The 12,528-nt window shown below is 45.9% G+C and overlaps 1 protein-coding gene across 1 annotated transcript in view; it reads right to left on the bottom strand.

Moving 5' to 3' along the window:
- Window positions 1–12,528, bottom strand: part of CCDC91 (coiled-coil domain containing 91) — a 77,587-nt gene that overhangs the window by 36,975 nt on the left and 28,084 nt on the right. The window contains exons 8-10 of the mRNA XM_054399748.1: window positions 2,822–2,914; window positions 2,582–2,650; window positions 1,236–1,412 (exon numbers count right to left, since the gene is read on the bottom strand). Coding sequence (XP_054255723.1) covers window positions 1,236–1,412; window positions 2,582–2,650; window positions 2,822–2,914 — 339 coding nt within the window. The remainder of the gene's footprint in view (window positions 1–1,235; window positions 1,413–2,581; window positions 2,651–2,821; window positions 2,915–12,528) is intronic.

Raw genomic sequence — 12,528 nt, 5'->3', positions numbered from 1 at the left:
TTTCAGTTGCAGTTATTCAGGACATACAAGTTTTGTTACAAAATCAGTTAATATCAAACGACAACACCAGAATGAAACAGATCTTGCTCCCAATTCTTCAGCCTATAGCAGAACACCAATAAGCCAGTGACTTTACAAGCTGTTCCTCCAAGGCTTTCCAGCACCAGAAACTAAAAAAATCCAGCCTATGGGAGAGCATAAACCTAACACCTGTGCCTCTTGCTCCAGGCAGGGGCTTGCTGCCACTGCCCACTAGCTCCTGAGCCACTGCAGGAGAGGGCAGGGAGCTCCCAGTAACATGACCTCTGCCTCTTGGGTTTCTCTTATGGGGGCAAGGTGAAGCTCCCAGAGCCTCACATCCCCTGCTGGCTCTCAGCTTGCTTGCCTCCTATTGGAGCTCCACCGCTGAGTAGAGGAGGTGCTCCTGATTGTAGCTCTGATAGGTGTCACTGCTCCCATTGGTGTTAGAGTGGGGCACACCCTGCAGCCTGCCTGGCAGCTGTGCCCAGAGCAGCTCTGAGAAGCAGCATCACAGCTGGCAGATGCAATGGCCTTCTGCTGGGTGCACACCATCGCTCCCTGGTCAAGCTGGGCGAGCTTCAGCACCTTCCTTGCACATCCTTCTCTGCAAATTGCTGTGCTATGCCCAGCCATACCCCAGATGATGTCACATGCCCTGTGAGTTTGCTCAGTGCACAGCAACCAGGTCACTGTGCCCCTTCAGGGCTCCTTATAATGGTGTGAATGTCACTGCTGTTGCACTGGGAATGCTCACACCTCATCAGCCTGGTCTGATGTCTCCTGGTGGGTCTCTATGCTTCCCTGGTGCTTCCCTATCAAGGAAAACCATAAGAAACCTCCTGCACACCAAGATCTCTCTCCACTGCTGGCCCAGGCAGTTCTAGAGCAACTGCTCTGGGCCACTGACTGCTAGTTCAGGTTACAGAGCATTGAAGCCTCCTGCTGCTGCACTGGGAGCCCCTGGACAGCCTGTCCTGCAAGAGCTGCTGCAGAAGTCAGCTCATTTCACTAGCTGCCTGAAAAGGCTGCAGGAGTTGTGTTCTGTGTGTGCCAACTTCTCCCCAGACACAGAGCCTAGATGAAGGTAAATAACAGGATCTCTGTGCACTGCGGCTACCAACTCAGTGTGGTGACCAACAACAGGTGTCACAAGAAAATCCCCCCAGCACAAAGGAGACAGACACACAGCAGGTCCTAGCAAAGGTGAAATATACCTGGTTATGCTTTCTCTGCTCCTGCATGGCTTCCCAAACAGCCTGGGCAATCTTCTCTTTATGTCTATCACGTTCTGCTTCCCAGGATTTTCTTTCTTCTGCGTGAATTTTCTCCATATTTCTCCTCTCCTCTTCTACTGCTTTCAGGACAGCTTCCTGCATTGCTTCTTTTTCAGCCTTTGAAACACATCAAGCACAAATACATGACCAACACAGCCCACATGGGTGCCTAACTCATGTATATTACTTCTTCTAAGGAGACAGAGGAGCTGACAAGATGTGGGACGCAGATTTTTCACTGACGGTTTTCTGAACCATCAGCTTAGATTTACCTTAAGGTGCTACCAAACAGGTGTCACCACCAGACAATGACTTAGTTACAGAAAGCTAAAGCAAGGATCTTCAATTCCCACCTACTGAACATCTGTTATAATCAGCACTGGTTTGCTCCATGCCAAAACAAAACCCATGCAGTAGAGATGTCGGAGCAGGGACAGCTTTGGCCTCACTGCTTAATATTCACATAGAGGAATTAATTCTGGCTCTAGATACAAGTATCTACAAATACTTGTACAAACCTACAAAGCTACAAATCTACAAAAATAAGTTGAGACAATGCATAAAACAAAAGCATCTTCCCTCTTGAAGCTCATTAGCTCTGCATTCTACAAGAAGTAGTTTCACCCTTTTCCCCCCAATGTTTCTATTTAACTATTACATGAAATTATCACACCACTGTTTTCCCAGCACACACAGCTGAGCTTTTGCACTGAACTCTACACAGATGAGAGAGACTCCCATTTCCAGCATGACTGTCCTAATTTAAATGCACCTAATGAAAGAGAAAAAATATCATATCAAAACCAAAAAGTGATTACTCACTTTTAGTCAAACACCAACAAATAAAATCATTGGAAGCCTGTTAAAGTGTCAACATTTTTACATGATTTATAGAATAGCTCTATCCTTCCTGGAGATCACCATATTTAACAAATGCTAAATTAGACACAATGCTAACTATCTTATTAAGATGACCCTGCTGCCTGCTCTTCAAGGTGTATTGACACTGCTAACTCAAAGGGCATGAGCCCAGACATTCAGGCACCACCACCACCAACTCAGCTGCAATAGCACTAGTTGCTACACAGTAAATCAGGAGTTACACAGAGTGTCTATGTTGAGGCACAGGATGGGGCAGATCTGTTCCTGATTTATAGAAATAGCTGCTTTTAAACAGAGATGAGAACACAGCTTTACAAATGGAGCTAGGAAACAAGCAGGGGTTGCTGAACTTTGTGATGCCAGAGGGAACCCACAGCATGTCCCTACTGCTCAATGAGAGATACCTTTGCAGCAGCTGCCATGGCCTCCTTGCTTCTTTGTCGTTCTTCATCCAAGCACTTGTCAAGCAATTCCTGTAAATGGTATGAAAAGTTCAACTGCAACACACAACACTGGAATGGCTGGAAGTAATTTCAGCCAGCCAAAGCCCTTGGGAACGCTTCCTCTTCATGTCAGTAACTGTGACGAGATCATGCCCAAAGGACTCAGTAGTGCACTGGGTTTTGGGTAGGTAAAAGCAGTACCTTGTGCCTTTGTGACTGCTGCAGCAAAGCCTCCTCTATCTTTTCTGACAGCACTTCCTTCTCAGCTTCCAAGATGTCAAGAAGTCGCCGATGCTGTCGAGAGAAGAGGTTCACATTATTGTGCACAGTCTGCTAGAACAGCCAAAGAACTCAGCCAAGGCACTTAGGTTGGTCAGGTGCTGCTAAAATGACCCCAGCTGCATGACACACACAGCACTTCTTTAACTGATTTCTTGTCATGAAAAAAGATTGTAACAAAAAGCAGAGTATGAGGAAAGAAGCTGAAAAAAGTTACTGCATAAAAGCAAAGCTTACAAGCTTTGTAAAAATGGCCTGAGCAACACCACACTTCAGACAGCTACAGAATTCATGGCACGCTTTTTCTGCTTCCCAGTAGCAGATACAAGGAACAGAAAGCAAAGATATTTTGCTCAACCATTTGTGAGACCATCAACTTGACAGCCAGGAAATGGGAGCAAAAGAGAATGCCACTTCCTTCTTGTAATGTGAAACACTTCCTTCAGGGAGAGGATGGCCCCTGGCCAGTCTGTGTGCAGAGGTGTGACCTGTCACTGTCCTTAGTCACTACCCCTCTAACTGCCTGTCATTAAAACAAGAGCAGCATTTAAAAGCTGTGGGCTTGGCTGTAAGAGCTCAGCTGTTTCCCAAAGTTAAAAATGGTGACTGGAAACGATTGGTGCTGGGCATTTGTCATGACAGAATTCCTAGCAGGACAGTGCACTCTTGCATGTTATTTAAGAGGCTACAGATAATCACAAACTGTTAGGGGCTGGAAAGCACCTCAAAAGATCATCCAGTCCAACCCCCCTGCCAGACCAGGATGACTGAGAACAGATCACACAGGAACTCCTCCAGGCAGGTCGTGAATACCTCCAGAGAGGGAGGCTCCACAACCCCCCTGGGCAGCCTGTTCTGTCACCCTCACAGGGAAACAATTTTTCCTCCTGTTTTCATGGAACTTCCTACGCCTCAGCTTCCACCATTGCCCCTGGGCAATGCTGTCACTGGGCATTGCTGTCACTGGGCATCACAGAGCAGAGCCTGACTCCATCCTCTCAGCACTCACCCTTTACATCTTTATAAACATGAATGAGGTCACCCTTAGTCTCCTCCACGCTAAAGAGGCACCCCAGCTCCCTCAGTCTCTCCTCATAAGGAAGATGTTCCACTGCCCTAATAATTTTTGTTGCTCTCTGATGGACTTTCTCAAGCAGTTCCCTGAGGTCCATCCTGAACTGAAGGGCCCAGAACTGGACACAATACTCCAGGTGCAGCCTCAGCAGGGCAGTGTAGTGCACTTACTCCAGCAGCAATACTTGAGAATTCTTTGCAAGACCTCCAAAAGGAGAGTGTAAGTCTTATTTTAATACAAGTGTATACAACAACCATTAAACTTCTTCCATCCCTTCCCCCCACACTGGTAAGAAGCTGCCATTTCTCTTTCCTGACTTTACTGTATGTTAATCACAAGTGTCTCCAAGGCAGCAGCAAGCCCTTCCCAAATGGCAGTGCTATGTTCTCAAAAAGAGTTTTTTTCCCTCTTGAAGAATAGCAAACTTGCAGACTGCTGTATAAAATAAACCAGCTATCTGCCCTTCCAGGATAAACATGTAAAGAGGCATTTCCTTGTGAATTTCCTTAAAGCAGGGCTGCCTGGAGCAGAGAGATGCTAACGGGAACCACCTGCAGCAGGCATGGGGCAGCCCGGATGAGGCTGCAGTGAGTGGTGTGCAGCTCACTGCTCTGGGGCACTCACTGTTTGCAGCCATCAGCTTCAGCTCTCAGGGCACTTCCAGAAATCGTTTTGTCCAGCAACTCAAAAGGTGGAACAAGAAACAGGTTTCACCAGCCGAGTCACCTCCATCAACGTTACACAGAATCACAGAACTATTGAGGCTGGAAAAGACCTCTGAGATCATCAAGGCCAGCCTAGGACCTAACACCACCACATCAGCTAAACCATGCCACCAAGTGCCACATCCAATCCCCTCTTCAAGACCTCCAGTGAGGGTGACTCCACCACCTCCCTGGGCAGTCCATCCCAGTGCCCTATCAGCCTTTCTGTGATGAAGTGCTTCCTAATATCCAACCTAAGCCTCCCCTGGCACAGCTTCACTCTGTGCCCTCTTGTCCTGTCACTGGTTGCCTGGGAGAAGAGCCTGACCCCCATCTGACTACAGCTTCCTTGTAGGTAGTTGTAGAGTGCTAAGGTCCCCTCTAAGTATCCTCTTGTCCAGGCTGAGCACCCCCAGCTCCCTCAGCCTTTCCTCATCAGACTTTCCCTCCAGCCCCTCACCGTTCACTCGACCAACTGCACAGACTGTGCACAGACTCTGTTATTTCACTCTCATTTGAAGAGCAGCATAACAGAAGACAAACAAATGCAAATATTTTATTGGCCATCCCACAAATCAAAGTTTACCAATGTGAGTGAAAAGACTGCAAGTGTCTGCTTAATGTCTGCTAAGAATCAACAAGGCACTTCCTAAGGAGAGCTCACGAGAGACAACCACCTCCATCTTTAAACCCCCTGCAACAGAATGGCAGTTGTGTTCAGCAAGATTAGGATTTCTACTGCAAGGCTTGCAAAGAAGTAATTCCAGTTTCAGTCTGACCATCAGGTTAGGGCTTGGAAGGCACCTCTGAAGGTCATTGAGTCCAACAATCCCTGCCAGAACACAATCATGTCCAGGTAAGCCTTGAAAGTCTCCAGAGATGGAGGCTCCACCACTCTCTGGGCAGCCTGTTCCAGTGCTCTGACACCCTCGAAGTTCCTTCTCATGTCTAGAAGGTACTTGAAGTTTAAAAACATAGAGAAGGTGACACCTCCACTCCAACAGGTATCTGCCTAAAAGCTTTCAAGTGTTCTGGTGTTTTCAGCTAACAGGAAACAAGAGAATAGGTTAGGTTCATTTACTTGGCTTGTAGTTTTTTTGTTCAACTCTAGTAAGGGTCTCCTGACATAGAGCACTGCTGAATTAATCACACATGCTGAGCACAATGTGTGCAGAGGCAAACCTATCTCATACCTCCCTCACTCTGCTCAACAGGAGTAAAAGCTACAAAAATGATGCAAGTTGAACGAATCTCATTCAGCATTTCCACTTTACAAAGGTAAGAACTATGAACAACTTCCTTTCTCTATTAGCCAGCATTAAAGGAGTAAAAGAATAGGACTTGAGCCTCGAGGCACTATTCTGAGCTATCCAGGCACTGAATTTTGGTTCTAAAGCACCGTAAAGGCCATGTTCTTCCAGGCTTGTCTGGATGCCAGGGGTGGTAGCTGGACCTGCCCAAAGAATATGGTCCTTGCCTCAACAAACCAAACCAGGAAAGAGTGCTCAGCCTCCTGCAAGTAGGTCAACGGTGAGCTCATCAGACCTTAGATTCCTATGAAAAACAAAATCAAGCCTACTCCAGCTTTCCTGTGGAGGTTATGATGAGACAGAGCCTTAAGTTTGCAAACAAGAACCTGAGCTGTGCTGACCATCAGGCAGCATCTGTGAAGGTTCCAAATGGAAGCTGAAGCAAGGATTGCCTTTAGTTATCAACAACGCAAGAAGCAGAGAAACAATGGGGAAATGCTAAACGTGCTGGGGCTCTGAACCCAATCTGTTATGCAGCAAATACACCTGACTGACTCTTGGGGCTGAAGTGCAAAGTGATGAAAATTACAGCTAAGGATCAGAAAAGAAAAATCAAGTCGTGCCCTGGAAGTCCAATGGGCGAATCAGTGGGAGGCCAAAACAAACCTCAGTGAAAACCCCACTGAAGTGCAACAGGAACATCTGCAGCCAGTGTAGGTTTGCTAGTGTGCACATTACATTGTGCATCTTCTCCTTGGGGCACAGCAGAACACTGCAGACACTCCACCTCATCTAAAGACCTTCCCCCTAGCTACAGCAGACTGTATCAAATGCATCATTTGAACCTTTCTGACAAAGCTGTTGCTTGTTTCCTGTTATTCCTTAGGGAGAGCAGGGTTGAGAGTGCAAAACTGTGCTGTGTAAAAGTTCTGAGGAGCAAGGGGTCTCAATGAGGCACAAGGATGTCATTGCCAGTCAAATAAAAAACCCCAGATGTTTTAGAGATGCAGTGCTGCTAAGGGGGCAGAAATGCTCCTGTTCCTGCCATACTCCCAGCAAGATGCTGCAAAGTGGACAGAATTGCTCCTGTTCCTGCCATACTGCCTGCAAAGTAGCAGGAGAGAGTCTAGAAGAGCCTTCTGAAAAAGTCAACTTAAAACAAAAGGCATTCAAAAATAGGTTATAATGTTTTCCTCCCTGCAAGAAGTTCTCTAGGCAATGGTTCCAAATGAGAACTGTTTGATGTAGGTTCAAATATAAATACAGAGGTCTTGTGGTTTGTCTTGATTCCTGTAAAAAAAAAGAAATCCAAAATATCTATCTTTTTTTTTTTTTTTTTCCTGGAATGTGAGTCACAGAAGACATTGTAAACAGCTTTAATCACAAGAGAAACTAGTCAGTCCTTTTGTTGTTGTTGTTGTTATTTTGTAGAGTAGATATAGTTCTGGCATTTTTCTTTCAGGTAAGCATCTTTTGAAGGATAACACAGGCTGTAATTCCTGAAGGGAATGCAGTGATGAAGGATATGACCTATTTTACAGCTACAACTACTACTAACTAAAGCTAATTTAGTATGGTTACAATTCCTTGCATATTCCTAATAATCCTAACCAGCATATTTAAAGAAAACAAAAAAGCAAGCAGGATGTCTCGCAGGGACTGAAATGCTGTTAAAGAACTGCAGGTAGTGTCTCCCTGGGTCCTGCTCTGTTCCATTTGGAAGGTGTGAGGTACAGGATGTTGTCCACAAAGGAAAGTGCAGTTCACCTGCTGTAACTAAGAGGCAGCCAATTTGCATTTCAGCAAACTGGTTCCTTCACAATCCTGAATACACCATCATGCACAGCTCACCAAATGCAGGATGTATAAATGCATGGTGTTAACTGCTACTCAGAGCTTCTGTTCAAGCTGTCAGATCATCGTTCAAAAACAAACCAGCAAACAGCACCAGGGAACAATCAAAGCTATTCCCACTCTAAGACCAAATAGAAAATAAAGCTTGCAGGACTTGTAGTCTCCCTGCAATGAAATAATGCTATTGCGTAGGTTCAGAGATCTTTTATCTGAGGGAACAATCCTCACACATTAGTGAGATGAAACAGTCTTCTAATGGCAGCCCCCTGAAAAGCCAGGGTGTGAAGACAAATGTGTGCCTAATGCAGGATCACACAGAATCACAGAATTAGTGAGGCTGGAAAAGACCTCTAAGATCATCAAGTCCAGCCTATGACCCAACACCATGACATCAGCTAAACCATGCCACCAAGTGTCACATCCAAACTTTTCTTAAAGACCTCCAGTGATGGTGACTCCACCACCTCCCTGGGCAGTCCACCCCAGTGTCTAAATGCACCCTCAGCTCTAGCAACAAAGACCTGCTGAATTGCTTAATCTCATTAAACACCACTGTAGTCAGCAGCTTAACAGCAAAAACACAGGTATAAGACAACTTTATTTCCCATCTCCAATAGATACAATTTTTTAGCCTTTATAATACATGGACATAGAACAATCTCTGTCTCTTTAGGTTCAGGAAAAATTATCTTCAGTTCTGAGGGGTGACCTCATTGCTGTCTACAACTACCTGAAGGGAGGTTGTAGCCAGGAAGGGGTTGGTCTCTTCTCCCAGGCAACCAGCACCAGAACAAGAGGACACAGTCTCAAGCTGCGCCAGGGGAGGTTTAGGCTGGAGGTGAGGAGAAAGTTCTTCACAGAGAGAGTGGTTGGCCATTGGAATGTGCTGCCCAGGGAGGTGGGGGAGTCACCATCCCTGGAGGTGTTCAAGAGGGGATTGGACGTGGCACTTGGTGCCATGGTTTAGATAGGCATGAGGTGTAGGGTGACAGGTTGGACTTTGATGCTCCTTGAGGTCTTTTCCAACCTTATTGATTCCGTGATTCTGTTTAGCAAACACTTCAGCACAGCACTCATCAGCAGCAATGGTGAATGATTTGGGGAGGCTTTTGAAGAATTCATTGGTTCCAAGATCTTCACCTATCTGAATGAGAACTCTTCTTCACCTGCAGAGTTCTGCCTTCCTGCCTGGCTCTCATGAAGGAATCCCAAGAAGGAATAACAGAGGTCGTGGGAAACCCTGTCTGTGTGCAAGGAGGGAGCTGACCTAACATAAAACACACAGCTACAGCACCCTGACTCTGTCATGTTAGCCAAACATGCCCAGGCCTACATCCTATTCAAAACATTATCCACCTGACTGCCTCACCAACAGCCTCCTGGTGCTGTGCAGAGGCCAGCCACGTTTAACAGCACACCCTGTTAGAGGGCAGCTGCACCACTGCTAAGCTGTCTCAGCCCAATGACAAGTTCTGCTAACCATAACTGGTTTCCTACACTGTCCTCACTATCTGTGGCATCTGACTGCTTGGCAGTGCAAGGTGGAAAAATCACTCTGAAGAATTCCAACATCTGTTACATATTTCCACTTCCTCAAATTATGACTTATTACTGCATGGCTCAGCTGCAGCTTTTTTTGCCAGTTTGAGGTCCAAGCAGCTAAGAAAGCAGCAAAATGTTACTAAGAGAAAGCTGAGGAATCAGCAAAGCTTCATTAGACCAGGAAAGTTAAAACAGTGAAAATATAAAGAAAAATTATAAAAATGGCAATAAAAGGACTCAGTCTGTGCTTGTACTCAGGCCTCCACACAGCACTACACAGACAGCACATGGAGGCTATAATTTAAGACATCAGAAACTGAAATGAAACTTGAAGCATTTTGCTTCATTGCTTGCATAAAAAAGAAGCTACAAAAGGCCATCCACCAACGAGAATGCTTTGCTCAGAAAGCAGCTATAGCAATTCAGATTATGGAAAACCCACAAACATTGAGCTCCTAAGGATAAAGAGAGATAAAGAACACATGAAGAAAAAGAAGAAAGTGTTGAGTAGCCCTTCTGTCTGTGTGTGTGTGTGTTCACAAACTCACAGAAACATTCAGGTGGGAAAAGACCCTCAGGATCACCAAGTCCAACCCAGAACCCTACTCTACAAGGGTCACCCCTAAACCATATCCCCAAACACCACAGCCAAATGACCAGTGAAATGAGTTCTAACTTATTTCACAGCCTGCCCTGGTTTAAAGGTACTCTGCTCTAACAAGCTGCCCCTCAGCCCCCTCAGACTGGGAGCAAAAGTGACACAGAAAGCCCTGTGGGCCAAGATAAGGAGACTGGGGCTAAGACAATGGACACTTACCTTGGCTTGTTTCACAGAAAAGCAAAAGCAGCAATCAGCCATAAGATGACCCCTCCCCACCCTACAAGCCTGCAGCCAGCCCAGAAGAAAGGACCTGATAAGCAGCACTCAGGTGAAGACAGTTTGTGCTGATGGGCTGCTGGTTCCCTCCTGTAGATGAAGATGATGTCACCTATAGATGGGCAGCACGCTGCAAGAGCTCAGATGTAAGGACCAAAGATGAACTGCAGAAACTAAAACAGAATGGAAAGACACCACACAGCTCTCAGATCTGCTCCAACAACAGTTTGTGAGTGAACAGAATCTGCCAGTGGAAAATCCATTACACCCAAAAATCCTGGCCTAAGAACTCACACCTGTCTGCTTGATTAGGCTTCAAACCCCCAGTTTTATTTTACAATTAAAGGTGATAAACCTTGAGGGAGTTGAATGAGAAATGACTTGGAAGCCAATAAACAAAACACAGAACTTTTTTGGATCCAAAGGAGTATTAAATGTGTTAAATGCAGACATGATGTGAACTGGGCCCTGTGCCATGTCCTAAGGTGCTTGCCTGCAACCCAGAGCAGGTCCTTTAAATTGTTTGGTTCTCCCCAGGTCCATCTGTACCTCTTGAACATGTTTCTGCATTTCTGACCCTATCTTTTGGTTTGTGATGCCAACATAACAAGTCACAGGAGCAATATTTTTGCTCAGTCTGTAAGCACAATGTCCCAGAATGCTTCCAGATTTCATGAGCTCCAGTCCTTTCCAACACTCAGAGATTGATAGGCTAGCAAACAATATGTTCATTTCAAAACTCAACCCAACTTCATCCATACTTGCTTTGTAGGCCGAACTTTATGGTAAGCACTGGATGACTGTAGCTCTGTGCAAGACACTCCTCCTTGGGACAATCCCGAGCACCAAAATAGGCTGGGCAGGGACTGGCTTGAAAGCAGCCCTGAAGAAAAGGACTTGGGGGTGCTGCTGGATGAGAAGCTCAACATGAGCCAGCAGTGAGCACTTGCAGCCCAGAAAGCCAACCAGAGCCTGGGCTGCAGCAAGAGAAGTGTGGCCAGCAGGTCAAGGGAGGTGATTGTCCCCCTCCACTCCGCTCTGGTGAGACCCCACCTGGAGTACTGCATCCAGTTCTGGAGCCCCTGTTACAGGAAGGCTCTGGAGGTGCTGGAAGGTGTCCAGAGAAGGGCCATGAGGATGAGCAGAGGGCTGGAGCTCCTCTCCTATGGAGACAGACTGAGAGAGTTGGGGCTGTTCAGTCTGGAGAAGAGAAGGCTCCAAGGAGACCTCATTGTGGCCTTCCAGGATCTGAAGGGGGCTACAAGAAAGCTGGGGAGGGACTTTTGAGGGTGTCAGGGAATGATAGGACTAGGGGGAATTGAACAAAACTAGAAATGGGTAGATTCAAATTGGATGTTAGGAAGAAATTCTTCCCCAGGAGGGTGGGGAGAGACTGGAACAGGTTGCCCAGGGAGGTGGTGGAAGCCTCATCCCTGGAGGTTTTTGCAGCCAGGCTGGATGTGGCTCTGAGCAACCTGATGTAGTGTGAGGTGTCCCTGCCCATGGCAGAGGGGTTGGAACTGGATGTCCTTGAGGTCCCTTCCAACCTAAAAATTCTATGATTCTATGATTCATAAGGAAACTGATTTCTTCAAACTCTTACACATTCTCTTGTGTATTCCCTTACACACTCCCTGTGTTATGCAGATCCTTAGACACTTAATGCTTGTTTGTACCAAGTATTCACTGACAATGTCAAAACACAGACACAAAACATTTGGAAAATGGAGGAACACTTCTAGTGGATTTTTCATGTATTTAGGTCTGACACACCCCACAAAATTAAATAACCAAACTATTATCCTTTGTGTTTTCAGTAAAGTTGTAGGTAGCAGCAGTAATCAAAGGTTAACCACTGCAATGTGAACCTCTTCAGGATGCTGATAGGAAATTAGCTTTTGAGGTTTTAAATTACATACTAATGTTCATTATTATTTTGATTGGAGAGCTGTCCTTCAGTCAAACCCAGAGCTTTTCAATAACAAACCCAGTCTGCAGTGGTCAGAGAGCCCTCAGTAACTTGCTGTGCCTCCAAACACCTGCCATGCAGCATGGTGCTGCTCCAGTCACCCTGAAGAGCCCAAGCAGGCCTCTTTATGTCAGTCTATTTCAGAACATCTGCAGTTCCTCAGAGCTGGCTTTTATTGGCTGACATAAGATTTCTGTGAAATGAAAATAGGTTTGGCCAGCAGATGTCTGTGTCTACCACCTGAGCCACACCAAAACATTTGAACCAAAATTGTGACCAAATCCCACACCATCAAATCTTGCATTTGACTGCACCCATTAAAAATAACTGAATGCTTTCTACAAGACTACAGAAAGTG

Source organism: Indicator indicator, chromosome 3 (genome assembly GCF_027791375.1).
Source record: "Indicator indicator isolate 239-I01 chromosome 3, UM_Iind_1.1, whole genome shotgun sequence".
Taxonomy (NCBI): Eukaryota; Metazoa; Chordata; class Aves; order Piciformes; family Indicatoridae; genus Indicator; species Indicator indicator.
Note: the sequence above shows the minus strand (reverse complement) of the source record. Positions and strands in the feature narration are given on the sequence as shown.